This window comes from Sabethes cyaneus, chromosome 3 (assembly GCF_943734655.1).
Source record: "Sabethes cyaneus chromosome 3, idSabCyanKW18_F2, whole genome shotgun sequence".
In the NCBI taxonomy this organism is placed as follows: Eukaryota; Metazoa; Arthropoda; class Insecta; order Diptera; family Culicidae; genus Sabethes; species Sabethes cyaneus.
In genome coordinates, this window is record NC_071355.1 from 128013241 (window position 1) to 128029147 (window position 15907).

Here is a 15907-nt window from a genome sequence, read left to right on the forward strand (position 1 = left end):
GGAAGAATACTTCGGTATTAATTTATAAACCATTATATTCTACGTTTAAGCTCATAACAACAATCAAACATTTGAAATTACAAGAATAATTCTTTACAAAAATAGCGTAATATTATTCTTTCTACGTTGAAATGTTTCTTTTCTTTATTAATAAAACGAAGCAAAGCAAAAAAAATCAATGCGTAAATAAAATATATTTACATATACATACTTTTAATTTTGAACCGTACTAATGAAAGTGATGCGCCCTAGTAATGCGCGTCATAAACAAATATCTGCAGCGACGGTACTGTTCCGCCATCGCTGCTGGGTCAAAAAGGTTTTCAGTTGTATTTGTTTTGATCAAGTCCGCTTCAAACGCCAGCCAGCAGCAATGGATTTACTTCAAAACAAATACAATCAAAACGCGCTCCCGGCTTCGTGGTCCCGTCGCCGGGGCGCAACAAGCCACCGACTCGTTCAATTTACATCGATCCGACTAAAGGAATTTACATCGATCCGAACAAAGGTGTTCTTGTCGGGTTCGAGCGGATGCGACAAACAACCGACTCGTTCGATCTACATGGATCCGACTAAAGGTGTTCGAGTCGGGTTCGAGCGGATGAACCTTCAACCCGACAGTTCCGACATTTTTGTTGCAAAATAGCCCGACAATGGATTCGAAACGGGTCGACATGTCGACTCGATGTTGAGTTGACAAGCAGAACTGTGGAGTTGATGTCGACTTGATATCGGGTCGAGAATTCTTACAGGGGTGTGTTGAAAGTAGCCAATCCAAATTTCAGTGCACATGCGGGACGTTAGATAGTGGTGTATACGCCGTCGCACGGTCTGCTGTCGCTAGGAATGAAAGTGTGAGGTGATTTTTGCGTGCGCCCCTTGCATACACTGAGGGGAATGCCAAGACTGCCAGCTACCTTCCTGAAAGACGTAGTCCTACGTCAAAAAACGTCAATCAATATAACTGTGAATCATACGATGAAAAGTCACCCGTGTTCCGTCATGAAATCGGTGTACAAGCCGGAGGCACCTAATCAAAAGCAGTTATGATTGCCATAAGACCACTTTAATCTATTTTATTTTTTGATGGAAGCAGCTAGCAGAAAACTTCTTCTCAGCAGAAACGTTTGCACAGTACTACAAGAAAATGTTACGTTTGCAGAATCATTGCCATCAGCAAGATTATCAATTATCGTTAGTTAGAAGGGGAACGAACTTTCTAGTTGACGATGCTAAATGCAATTATTACACTGGCATCGAGAAGTTATCAGTATTTCAGAAACTTTACGAGTTTCTGAGACATTGGTCGATGAACCTAATTGCAAGTTCCGCCAGGATGAAATGCTGATAATGACCTTGACAAAAATTAGATTGAACACGCATTTTACAGGATTAGCATACGATTACGGTGTCTGTGTTAATACTATATCCAAATATTTTCACAGGATATTATATGTCATCTTCCATTCTTGTCGATGGGTAATTGAGCCAACGAAAAAACAAAATTTTTCTCTACACCTTACCATCCGAATTCAGAAAGATAGCCTTCATCGTGGATTGCTTTGAAATACGTTGCCAAACGCCAAGTCACGTTAAAGCATTGGTGGAGCATTTCAGTATTTACAAAAAACATAAAACTGTAAAGTATCTTGTAGCCTGTCATCCAGATAGCTCTATTGCACTTGTCAGTAGGGTTTGCTGGTAGATGTTCGGACCATGAAGTGTTTACACAAAGCAATTTTTAGATTCAATAGAGGAAAATGATGTGATATTAGCTGACAAAGATTTCGAGATCTCTGATATCGTTAAAAGTAAGAAGGCTACATTGAACATACTCACCTTCCTCAGAGGAAGATATCAATTTACAGCAAAAGAATTGAAAGCTGACAAGCAGATAACACGTTGAGAATACATATTGAGAGAATGATCGGATTAATTCGTGCACGCTTAAAAAATTTGACCCACTTTCACGAAAAGTGGAACAGCTCAAAACATGCGTATATTTTACACACTATTTTGAGTAGCTCTTACTCCTTTTATGAGTTCCACCGTAGAAGCTCATTAATGAGCAATATTTACTCAAAAATGAGTGCCATTTCACCAAAACTGGGTAGTACTTACACAAATTACGAGTAAATTTAACTCAGTTATGAGGTCGACCTAAACTACTCAGAATTTAGAAATTGCCATTACTCAAATTTTTGGGTTGTTCCACTTTTTGTCATAGTGAGTCGGTTTTTACTCATTTTTGAGTTGAAAGTCACTCATTTCTGAGTTAATCTTATTCATTCGCGGGTTAAATTTTTTAAGCGTGTGGAAAGTACAAGATGCTATCTAGCATTATTCCTGTTCAGACACTTGCCCGTTCTCAAAATGGACCTAATAATATAGATTTAGTCGTTAAGGTAGCATGTATCCTTGTAAGTTTTAATAAACCAATAATAGACATTTGTATTCATGACATACACTCGAGTCTTTTTTTACACGGTTTGTTTTTTTCGATTACTCAAGAACGGTGCAATTTAGGGACCATTTACAAAATACGTGACGAATGTCGGGCCTCTTCCAAACGTATTGAGTAATAAATGAATGTTCCCTAAATAGCCCCGTTCTCAAAATTCGAAAAAACAAACCGTGTAAAAAAGTACTTGAGTGTATCTAGATCAATTTTTTATTTGAGTAATAATTTGCTAATAAGCTGGAAGAATAATATTTTTAAAGTAGATTTCTGATTTTTCACAAGCGTTTCTCCATGCATCCATGTTTCTTTCTACTCTCACACAAACCTGTTCATTATCGCTCCAAACATAGAACAATGCATAGTCAGCCTTTGTAATGGCAATCTGCGCCTGAACTTGTAAAAAGTGCGGATGTTTATCACGTATTTTAAAGCTGTCTCCATCTGATATTAAGAATGCATTAGCTCTTTCTGTTAGATTACTTATGTTTAGCTGCTTGTTAAAACAGCTTTTCTTAGAAAGGCGATAAGGCCATTTCAACTCAACAGTAGCTACAACATTCGCATTGCATAATTAAATCCGGCGTGGCAGCCAGGTAGCGTTTGTCTTTACATTTAAATATCCCACACTCGTGAAATTTAACACCACGGTGATCCTTGAACTCTTTTTTAAACGATCGTTTAGCTTTCGGTTCGTTTTTACAGCCATAGCTGGTTGCTTCCGTGTCAAGCTCTGAAAGTTAGGGATGACAGATTTTTTTCAAGAGAGACATTTTATTTGGCACGATGATGCGTGGATACATTCACTCATTAGTGAAGCTGTAATACGGCCAATCCTTACCCAATGCCACAGCTGACTTCAAGCTTGCTGCCTTGTAAGCTCCTCGATCTGCTGCATCTCTGACGCCGAGATATTGATCACGACCATATCGCATACTCTTTTGATACTCTCCAAGCTTCCTCCCTCGTAGGCTGGATCGAACCAGTTTGCCCGCAAAATATTTTTAAAATACATATTTTAAATATTGTTATCACTACAAAACTTTTTCACAGCTGACTCGGCATCCTCGTTCACCAGGCTGGATACAAAGGAAACGAAACTTCTACGGTCGGCATGGATAATTATGTCATCCGTTCTGGTTATTTTGAACCCGTAGTCGATTTCTTCTACTGGGTGGTAGAGATCATCTTTTATACGCTTCACTGGACGTGTCCAATAAGATGGTAACTCTGTTTAACTCAACTGTGAAGTGAAATAAAGTCACTAAGAGCAAGTAGCGTGATAGTTAAACCAACAAACCTTATACGTTGTGGTCATGAAATGTAAGTAAGCCAAAGGGTATAATAAAGTGGCGACGCGGAAATATTTCTCGCTAACACCTGCTAACTACGTAGCCCACATAAAATGTTACCATCTTTTTGAATAAGTATCCATGCGGTTAACAAAGATTTATTCAACCTCATGGAATGGTACACCTGAAACCAATTTAATACAGTACTTAGTTTTCTTTGAAACTTTCATTATCTCATTACCTTTCCTCGCATGTACGGACGTCCACATGTCAGTTGTTAATTAAACCACCAGCGACGTTCGAGATAAATTCGGATTCAAATTTCCGATAGGCTTCAATGCTCCGCATGTTTTTACATATTTTCCGGAAGATGACAATGCTTCTTTTATAAGATATTCTATTATGTGGCCTGTTGTTACCGTAGTGGGAAAATCCGCGTTGTTCAAGGTGGCTTCGTGTGAATTCGTGAAATTTATGGCTTTTATTTTTGCGATATAGCTTGCCTTCTCTGCTGCCGGTAACGCATTCGCATAAGCGGAGAGCTTACCAATAACGCGTTCGTTCGCGTTCGCGTTCATTTTTTCGAATTAGTTATACAAAAATGGTTTATTTTTTGATTTTTCAAAATAAAACTTGGTTGTTAGCATAACAAAAAATTCAATTTGAAATTTAATTGTTTGTAAACAAATCACTGGTAGACGTCAAAAAAGTAAGGTTAACTTCGACGTGCAAAATCCAATTCTTGTTTTCGTTCGAAAGATATTAGTTCGAAAGTTAAGCCAATTCGCATTTGTTGCGACAACCCTAGTGTTGCAACCAAGGGGTCGGACACTCAGCACATTGTGCCGCGGCACTCTTCGGCACATATTCGGCATACTCCGCTACAATTTACGGCACACACTGGCACACCTCCGACACAATTACGCAATGAAGTGCCAAGAAACAGAGTGAGCATACCGGAATTACAGATAAAAGTAAAAAGGTTCAACTGGACGCACCTCACAAGAAATATTTTACACCTTCAGGCGCAGTTTTACATACAGCTGAGGATTTAAAAATCAGAGGGGTTGTGTACAAGACACGACCGCATATGTAGGCGACGCAGGACTACGTAAGTCTCTTTGTAGTGATAGTAGCATGTATTCATGCTTGTAATCATTCGATTCTTCATGTATACATGCTATATTCAATATATATACATGCTGCATGCGTTGTATGTAACATTTATCAAAGTAGTAACATTGCGTACGTTCAATTCTTAAAAGATTGTGCATTTGAATACAATTTAACAAAATCAAGAACACAAACTATTGATTTCCTGCTACCTTACTGAAATTACCCATGGTTCCCCACGTTGCAGGGATTTTACCAATTCAATTCTATTTTATCAACAGCACATCTTTTCACTACACTTCTAATGGAAAGGCAAGCATGCGTATTCATACAGCGTCGTATTATAACCGAACACTACAGCTGTAGCACATTTTTCCAACACAGATATCAAATTCGCCGAGGTTTAATCGTCTCGCAGTAAAGAATTTGCGATCTGCTGGGACAACGAACTTGTGTTATTTTTTCTGGCACACTTCCCTAACACAGACATCAAATTGGACTAGATTTAATCGCGTTCGTAAGAAATCTGTTGGCACGAGGGGGCTTTGTCACTCTTTCTGGCGTACTTCCCAAGCAAGGACATCAAAATGGTCTAGGTTGAACCGCGGTGTTAAGAAATCTTGTTGAAATAAGGAAGCTTCGTCACTTGTTTTGGCTTACTTCCCAAGCACAGATATCAAATTGGAATGGGTTTAGCTCATCGTAAAGAATCTTCCAACCAATCACGAAGCGAGAATTCTAATAAAACATAGGTTCATCATTTTCAATTTTTCAATAGTTCAACATCAAGAATCCATACTTTTCTTCATTTGGGTCAATTGTTAGAAAATTTTCCGATCGATTGGTGTAAGAATGTTGAAAATCGATCGGAAAACCGCTGAGCTATTAGCGCTCAAAATCTTTCATTTTTCGTGACGCTCGCAATTTTCGATTTTTTGGAATGACACCCTATCTCAAAACTTGCCGTAAGACGTAGTCCTACGTCAAAAAACACAGACACCACTATAGAAAATGGGCCCAATTTAGCCGCAGCGACATAATTTCTCGCGACTTTAACTCAAACTCAGTAGCGTTTCATTAAGACCAAATTACACGCCGATATTCAGTAAATATTATTCTATCAACTGGTATAAAAATCTAGTCTCGAATGAATATAGTTTCAACATAATTCTTGAATATTGTTCAGGCTACCGCTTAAGGGGGGACCCTTCTCTGGAAGATTGAAAAATAATGGATTTTCGTGAATTTTTTTCGCACGTTGGAATTATAGTTAAGTGTTAGGGTATTTTGGTTATAGGTTGAGGTATATTCGAACATGTGTTTTCTGTTTTTTGAATGCCAAAATAGTGATTATTATTCTGGTGGCAGCTGGGCCCGTGGATGCTTTCTAGAAAATAGTTCTTTGCTGGCGGTACGTGCTGGGAACCAACGGAGTATCGGAAAACGAATTTCAAGGATGATTTTGAAGCTTTAGGTCAATACCTAAATTTTTACGTAGCGATTTTTGAAAATTCGAAAAATTACCAAAATGGCGGCATATTTTCCAAAATAAAGGTGTTTTTTCATCAAAAATCACCAATAGCGAGCTTATAAAAAAATTGAAAAAATTGAGATATCAAAAAACGGCTACGTAACAATTTAGATAATTCATTTGTACAGGCTAAAAAAAATTTCAGCCAATTCGGACCACTGGATTCTGAGATACACGTACCGCCAGCTGAATAAACAAGGTTTCGAGAAAAACGTGTTTAAAGTTTCGTACAGCGATGCACTTTCCTTGAGGTGACCCCACAGTTTTCGCCGTAACTTTTCGACAAGATTAGATATCAAAAAATCCCTTTGGCGTGACATTTCTGGAGGTATAATAAGCCTCTCGAAAATGCAAAAAAATAAAATTCTATTTTTCCGAGTTTCCAGAGTAGGGTCCCCCCTTAATGGGCTGAAAATATCCTCCCGTACCGTAATGAAAACTGGAAATATATCAATATCTTAATGGGAAGCTTTTGGTACGGGAGGTCCACGCTTTCTTCCTTCCCCTCGAAGAGTTTAATGGAATTAAGTATTATTTATAACTCCACTTGAATCTTTGGAATTCTCTCTGCGGTACATACTGCGCAGTTGGCCTGGCCGTTGACAAGAAAAATGATTGATTCAAGCAATCGTCATTTTCCAGGATACCTTCAAGTATTGGCTGCGTTAGTGTGAGATTAGGTTAAATTAGAAAAAAATACCATAAAAGGACGATAACTTTCACTGTAAATGAAAAGTTTTGTTCGCGAAAAATCAGAGTGGTTGTGTACAAGACACGACCGCATATATAGGTGACGCAGGACTACGTAAGTCTCTTTGTAGTGATAGTAGCATGTATCCATGCTTGTAATCATTCGATTCTTCATGTATACATGCTATATGCAACATATATACATGCTGCATGCGTTGTATGTAACATTTATCAAAGTAGTATCATTGCATACGTTCAAGCCTCAAAAGATTTCATAGTTATTTCTATGTACACACTTAATCGGTTCGGTAAAATTTTACCGAAATCTAAACAGCAGAACGTTCGGTAAAATTGTTTATTGCACCAAACATTATTAATGATCTGTAAACGTCGATTGGCACCATCGGAATTTTTACCGAACGTTCAGCTGCTTAGATTTCGGTAAAATTTTACCGAATTCGGTGCTTTTTGTTAAGTGTGTACATTTGGAAACAATTTAACAAAATCAAGAACACAAACTATTGCTTTCCTGCTACCTTAAAGAAATTAAAGATTGCTTTTATTACCCGTGGTTCCCCACGTTGAAGGGATTTTACCAATTCAATCCTATTTTATCAATAGCACATCTTTTCATTACATTTCTAATGAAACGACAAGCATGCGTATTCATACAGAGTCATATTATAACCGAACACTACAGCTGTAGCACATTTTTCCAACACAGATATCAAATTCACCTAGGTTTAATCGTCTTGCAGTAAAGAATTTGCGATCTGTTGGGATAACGAACTTGTGTTATTTTTTCTGGCACACTTCTCTAACACAGACATCAAATTGGACTACGTTTGATCGCGTTCGTAAGAAATCTGTTGGCACGAGGCACAGTGGGGCGACTCCATACAAATGCTGGCCAAGCAAAAAATCTCTTTAAATCAAGGATAATATGTGGTTCTTAAGTAATTTGGGGGTGCTGAGCCCGAATTTCAGGTTTATTTTGCATTAGAACGTATATTTTTTGTGTTAGGGAGAATTTTCAACTATTTTTCAAGTATTTTTAAGTATAATAACGTATAAGAAATGAGGGTCATTTGGAAAACTATCGCAGATGGATTTTTATAGGATAAAACATTATATAAAACAATACAAAGAAAGTATGAGCTTAATAATCAACACAAAATCCATATAAGTTAATATTAATCAAAAATCAAAACTTTTCCTGTTGCTACGAGTGGATCCTATCGAAGATCCCTCGCCTTAAGTTGAGCGCCTTTGTGGATCGTATGGGCGAAATACATCATACGTCAATAACGTTGCGTGATCGTGGGGCGAAATACTGAATACGTATCACTGATAAGCTAAAGTGAGAGAAGTAAAAATTGATTTGTCATCCTTTGATTTCCTAAATTTGTAAGCTGAAATAATCCCGATTGTGTTACTAATAATTATATTAACTAAACATCCAACATTACAGATAGATTTAATTAAAATTTGAGTTCGTTTACCGATTTATACAAATATTCGCATTTCTCAGTACGAGACTAATTGTAAGTCGCAAATTATAGTTATAACCTAAATTGTACTCAAAAACGCTAATAAACATTACAGCTTTGAGCTGATCTAACCGTAAAAAAAGTTAGCAGCTTCAACGAACTCCGAAAAGAAACTATCGCAACATTCTCAAAGAATTATCGCAACGAGATGCAGCATTCGTTTGTCCGTCAAACCCGATCTAAAACCAAAGCTAGAGAGGATGCAATTGGAAATCGGAACCAATCCGGAGACGCCGTTAGTGCAGTGATTGATGATGATCCCGATACGATAGCGGAAGATAGTTTTGTGGCTACGATGATCGATTTTGAACACGGAAACGATCTCGATTGTGCTTTGTGTGATCGACCTAATAATGCTGAGCTTTATATGATCCAATGCGGAGACTGCAAGCGTTGGTTTCATTTCACATGCGCGAATGTCGATTCGGCTACGGTCCATTCAATTGATTTTTCATGCCCGCAGTGCCCGCCATGCGTAACCTCTCCACCTGCCAGCTCTGCTGCTGGACAGTCCAGAGTATCTAGCTCGCGCAGAGCGCAGATAGCTCGCGACTTAGAACGACTGGAGGAAGAAAGGCAAATGCAGGAGAAGGTAGAAGAGGAACGATTACGAACGGAAAAGATGCTGGTCGATACAGCGTTGAAGGGCAAATTGGAACGCGAGAAACAATACATTGCCCGTAAGCATGAGCTGCTCCGCCAACAAGACGAAGAAATTTCAAGCATACGAAGCCGGCGTAGTAGCAGGAGCAATATGCAAAAGGTGGAAGCCTGGGTTGAACACCAAAGGAAATCCATCGATATAAACAAAGTCACCGTAGCAGAGAACGTGGCTGAGCCAAAGAAAACCACAGGGACGTCAACACCTGTCGGTATATTAGCTCCACCGCTGCACAGCGTAATGCCCGGTGTCGAAGATAAAAATTCCATTCCTCTCACTACTGGTAGTGTTACCATTAGGAATAGTCCGCCAAATGAGTCGGCTCTGGCATTCGACAGGAATACCCTCCATTCACAAAACAGATCCACATCGTGCGAAGTTTGGCATGGAGAGACAAATGAGCTACAGCAATGCCGTGAGTTGCAACGGCAGGGACACGTTGAACTAGAGCGTCATGAGCTACGTGAGAGAGAACTGGTAGATCGCCTCACACAGGCTGAAAAACAACGTGATATGGAAAGGCAGCGGCGGCTTGAAGTAGAAAATGAACTACAAAAACAACGAGATCTAGTGGCGAGACAGAAGGAAGAAAACAATCTGAGGCGCGAGCGAGAAACGGATCTCGTGAAACAGGTTAATATGCTGGAACAACAACATACGGATGAGCGCAATCGTTTACTCAAAGTTGAAAACGATTTGCGTGAGCAGTTAGAAATGAGCCGTCAACAGTATCAGTCCCTAATGGCGGTAAGGCAACGGGAACATGCGGAACGAGACGAAGATCGACGAAGATTTAGTTCGATTGAGCAATTGTTGGCCGAGCAGCAGTGATTACTACGTCTACGAGAGCAAAATCGTCCGGTTCAAGAAATGATGTCACAACAGGTTTCGCCCGGGGTAAATCAGCCATCGTTGCACGTGAGTACAAATGGTACTCCTCGACTAGAACGTAATGAAATACACAACTACTTCGATAATCCGACACCCAGTGTCAACAATCGATTAAATAGACCAGGTACACCTCATACATTTACTGTATCCCCAGAAGTAGGCCCTTCATATGGTAGACCGTCGAGTCAACCGTTAGAGCCTCTCTATGCTAGAGCACAGTTTCAGCCACAGTTTAATAGGTGTCATCCCACAGATCCAAATCCGTTCCATCAAAATCAGTTTTCATCGGTACCATTCGTTCCGACACAACAGCAATCAGCAGCCAGGCAGGTAATTCCAAAAGAACTCCCGTTGTTTTCGGGGGATCCAATTGACTGGCCCCTTTTTATAAGTAGCTACAAACATTCTAACGAAGCATGTGGCTATTCCGATTCGGAGAATCTTCTGCGCCTACAACGCTCGCTTAAAGGAGCCGCGAAGGAGTCGGTTAGTAGTTTCCTTCTCCACCCATCGACTGTACCGCAAATCATTTCCACTCTACAAACGTTGTATGGGAGGCCTGAACAGATTGTAAATAATATGGTTACCAAAGTACGTGCGACTCCAGCTCCTAAAGCAGAAAAGCTGGAAACACTAATAGAATTTGGGTTAGTCGTTCAAAATTTATGTGGGCATTTGAAGGCTATCGGTATGGAAAACCATCTGTCCAACCCTACCCTTCTCCAAGAGCTCGTCGACAAACTCCCAGCTACAATTAAATTTAGTTGGGCGCTTTATCAAGAAAATCTACCAGTTGTCGATTTGAGTGTTTTTGGTGACTATATGAGGAAAGTTATATCCGCAACCAGTAGTGTTACAAATGTATGCATGACCGTGAAAAATACAAAGGAAGAGAAACCAAGATTGAAGGAAAAAGCATATGTAAACGCCCACGCTACGTTTGATTCGGAATCGACTAGTGCCCAACTCAAGTGGGGACAACGAGATGTACCAAAGAGTAAAGACACTGAGCGAGTTACACGCTGCCCGGCTTGTAAAGCAGCGAACCATGCCGTAGCCAACTGTTCCTCTTTCAAGGATTCAACATTAGACGAACGTTGGAAGGTGGTGAAAGAAAATAAGCTGTGTCGCAGATGCCTTGTTTCACACAATCGCTGGCCATGCGAAGGTGAAGTATGTGGCCTTTACGGTTGCACAAAGCGCCATCATCAACTCCTACATTATGAACCCGCCTCTGTTGCCACTACCAATGCTACCGTAAGCAGTCATCGACAGCCTGTGGCTGACACATTATTTAAAATATTACCTGTGACATTGTATGGGAAAAATAAATCTGTCGACACCTATGCGTTTCTGGACGACGGGTCATCGGTTACATTGGTAGAAGAGACAATAGCAGATGCGCTTGGAGTGGAGGGGAAAATGCAATCCTTGTGCATCCAGTGGACCAGTGGGATCAATAAAAGTATAGCTAATGCCCGAATGGTGAAGTTCGGAATATCCGAGCTCGGTTCCTCGAGACGGTTTGATGTATCAGAAGTTTATACCGTTGAGAACTTGGGATTACCACAGCAATCGTTAGATTTCGGTAGTATGATGAAGCAGTATGGGCATTTTAGAAACCTGCCGGTCAAGAGTTTCCAAAGAGCTGTTCCTGGCTTGCTGATCGGATTGAATAATTTCCATCTCATGGCAACAACGAAACTTCGTGAAGGTGGAGTAAAAGAGCCAATCGCCGCGAAAACGCGTATCGGTTGGGTAGTTTGTGGAAATGTGCGAGAGAGAACTGATCAATTCCAGCATCGGCAGATGCACATGTGTGCTGGGACAATAGAACCCAACTTGCACGAATACGTCCGTGAGTTTTTCTCGGTGGAGGGTCTGGGTGTTTCTGTGGCGCCAAACTTGGAAGGGATTGAAATTCAAAGGGCTCGCCGAATCCTCGAAGGAACGACAGTGAAAACAACCAGTGGAAAATACGAAACTGGGCTATTGTGGAAACAAGACATAATTGAGTTTCCGGATAGCAGACCGATGGCTGAACGTCGACTGAAGTGTCTCGAGAAGCGTCTCGAAAAGGATCCACAGTTGTATGAAAACGTACGGCATCAAATAGCGGATTACCAGGCAAAGGGTTACATCCATACGGTAACGGAAAGTGAAATGGCTGAGTTCGATCATCGCCGTACTTGGTACCTTCCCCTTGGAGTTGTTTTAAACCCTAACAAACCAGGGAAAGTAAGGGTAATATGGGACGCAGCTGCGAAAGTTGACGGTGTTTCGCTAAATACCATGTTGCTGAAAGGTCCTGATTTGCTGACTCCACAGTTGTCTGTTACATTCAAGTTTCGTGAACGAGAGGTGGCATTCTCTGGCGATATTCAGGAAATGTTTTTACAGATCGGTATCAGGAAACCGGACAAAAGTGCTTTATTGTTCCTGTTCCGTAATTCATCATCCCAGCCAATGATTACGATGGTATCGGATGTGGCGATCTTCGGGGCAAGTTGTTCTCCAGCTCAATCACAATTTGTCAAGAATTTGAATGCAACAGAAAACGAGCGAGAATATCCAAGAGCAGCAGCAGCAATCAGGAACAGACACTATGTGGACGATTACTTAGACAGCGTCGACACAGAGGAAGAAGCAATTGAACTTGCTTTGGAAGTGGCGGAGGTTCATAAAAAGGCGGGGTTTCACATTCGGAACTGGGTTTCGAACAGACCCAGATTACTAGATGCGATAGGAGAGATCAATCCAGCAACCGTCAAAGATTTGTCGTTGAACAACCAAAGTGGATTTGAGCGGCTCCTTGGGATATCTTGGATGCCGGAAGAAGATGTGTTTTGTTTTGCGCTGAAACTACGAGGTGATCTCAAAAGATTAATCGAAGACATGACTGTGCCAACTAAACGAGCGATGCTGAGCTTTGTGATGAAAATCTTTGGGGCTTGTAGGGGCACTGATTGTGCAAGGATCAGATACCGATGAGCAGATACCGCAGGATATTTTCAAGGCATGGCAACTCTGGCTACAAGCACTAGAAGGGTTGAATGACGTGAAAATCCCTCGTTGCTACTTTCCGGGATACGACCGCAACTGTTATGATGACCTGGAGCTGCACATATTCGTCGATGGCAGTTCACAGGCATATTCCGCTGTTGCTTATTTTCGTGTCCAGGACCATAAACAAATTCGATGCTCTCTCGTTGCTTCGAAAACTAAAGTTGCTCCATTATCCTTAGTATCAATCCCACGGTTGGAACTACAAGCAGCGGTTATTGGGGCGCGTCTCCGAAAAACGATTCAAGCAGGACATTCAATCCAAATCAAGCGTACGTATTTTTGGAGCGATTCCACCACAGTAATATCGTGGATTAGATCGGACACTCGTCGATATCGGCAGTACGTTGCATTTCGAGTTAACGAAACACTAAGTCTTTCGAAAGTCGAAGAGTGGCAGTGGTTAGGAACAAGAAACAATGTTGCTGATGAAGCAACAAAATGGGGTAAAGGTCCAAGTTGTAAACCAGATAGTCGATGGATGCAAGGACCCGCGTTTCTCTATAAAACAAAAAGTGAGTGGCCGAATAGCAAAGGTGAGGAGTTGGAAGGAACAAATGAAGAACTACGGGCTGCTTACGTGGGCAGCCACTTTCTAGCAGTCCCGATTATCGATGTTGAACGATTTTCCAAATATGAGCGACTGTTGCGAAGCTTAGCGTACGTGTACCGTTTCCAAGACGTTAGTCAGCGACAGAGTGGAGATCCAAAGGAGCTCACCAGTGAACAGTTACAGAAAGCAGAGCAAAGCCTGTGGCGGCTTGCGCAATCGGAAAGCTATCCGGAAGAAGTAGCTTCTTTAAAGCATAACACCCAGTTAGCGAAAGAACAGCAAAAGGCGCTGGATAAAAGTAGTTCTATAGCAAAACTACCTCCTGTACTCGACGAGCACGGAGTTCTACGAGTAGATAGCCGCATTACAGCTGCAGATTATGTTGCTTACGACACCAGATACCCCATAATTCTTCCACGGGGTCATCGAATTACTTATCTACTACTGGACTGGTATCACCGCAAATATCGTCACGCTAACAACGAAACGATCGTGAATGAGGTTCGCCAGAAATTTTACATTGCTAAGTTGCGAGCTAAATTGCGTTCTGTAACACTAAATTGCCAGTGGTGCCGCGTATATAAGTCAAAACCAATAGCACCAAGAATGGGTCAGCTGCCTCCGATGCGAGTAACGCCATTCGTACGACCTTTCACATTTGTAGGCATTGACTACTTCGGTCCTTATTTTGTTAAGGTAGGACGAAGTCTTGCCAAGCGCTGGGTTGCAGTCTTTACTTGTCTCACTATTCGTGCGATACATCTGGAAATAGTCTTCAGCTTGACAACGGATTCATGCAAGAAAGCAATTCGGCGGTTTATCTCCTGTAGAGGAGCACCACAGGAAATATATACGGATAACGGTACCAACTTTGTTGGCGCTAGTAAAGAGCTGGAAAGTGAAATACGACAAATTAACGTGACGATGAGCAGTACGTTAACTGATGCGAATACGAAATGGCGGTTCAACCCTCCTTCGGCTCCCCACATGGGTGGATGTTGGGAGAGGATGGTACGGTTAGTGAAGGCGGCATTGGGAGCGTTACCTTCATCACGAAAGCTAGACGACGAATCCTTCATGACGTTGCTATCGGAAGCAGCTCACATGGTTAATTCGCGACCATTGACTTATGTGCCACTGGAAAACGAAGAAAAGCCAGCATTGACTCCGAATAACTTTCTCATGCTAAGCTCGAATGGTGTTCGACAGTTGACCAAGGTTCCCGTAGACGCCAAGGCGGCCATAATGGACAGTTGGAAGCTGTTACAACTCATGCTGGATGTTTTTTGGCATCGGTGGATAGTCAAATACTTGCCAATGATCTCCAGGCGGACTAAATGGTTCCAAGAGGTACCCCCAATCAAAGAGAACGCGCTTGTTATGATAGCAGACGAAGGAGTACGAAATCAGTGGCTCAGAGGACGTGTTATTCGTACCTACCCAGGAAAAGATGGGGTAGTACGCCGCGCGGACGTGGAGACATCCTCTGGAGTTTTGCAAAGACCAGCTTGCAAACTTGCAATTCTCGATATTATTGGTGATCCTGAAGTCGCAGTAGACAACCGTGAAAATGCGATGGTGTAGGTGGAAGTTAACGAGATTGTGACGTCGAACAAGGTTCGAGCGACACGAGGGGGAGGATGTTGCTACGAGTGGATCCTATCGAAGATCCCTCGCCTTAAGTTGAGCGCCTTTGTGGATCGTATGGGCGAAATACATCATACGTCAATAACGTTGCGTGATCGTGGGGCGAAATACTGAATACGTATCACTGATAAGTTAAAGTGAGAGAAGTAAAAATTGATTTGTCATCCTTTGATTTCCTAAATTTGTAAGCTGAAATAATCCCGATTGTGTTACTAATAATTATATTAACTAAACATCCAACATTACAGATAGATTTAATTAAAATTTGAGTTCGTTTACCGATTTATACAAATATTCGCATTTCTCAGTACGAGACTAATTGTAAGTCGCAAATTATAGTTATAACCTAAATTGTACTCTAAAACGCTAATAAACATTACAGCTTTGAGCTGATCTAACCGTAAAAAAAGTTAGCAGCTTCAACGAACTCCGAAAAGAAACTATCGCAACATTTCCCC

At 41.2% G+C, this 15907-nt stretch overlaps 1 protein-coding gene across 1 annotated transcript; it reads left to right on the forward strand.

Moving 5' to 3' along the window:
• Positions 1-10168: 10168 nt before the first annotated feature.
• On the forward strand, positions 10169-15386 carry LOC128740123 (uncharacterized). Its single transcript, XM_053835635.1, has 2 exons — positions 10169-13055; positions 13144-15386. Exons 1-2 carry the CDS (start codon positions 10169-10171, stop codon positions 15384-15386), a joined length of 5130 nt encoding a protein of 1709 aa, XP_053691610.1.
• The last annotated feature ends 521 nt before the right edge of the window (positions 15387-15907 follow it).

What these genes read in the sequence shown, in the direction of transcription:
- LOC128740123 (XM_053835635.1), top strand. Translation starts at nt 10,169, where the DNA reads ATGTCACAACAGGTTTCGCCCGGGGTAAATCAGCCATCGTTGCACGTG. An exon ending in TTTTGCGCTGAAACTACGAG is followed by an intron (nt 13,056 to 13,143) that starts GTGATCTCAAAA and finishes TGGGGCTTGTAG; the next exon opens with GGGCACTGATTGTGCAAGGA.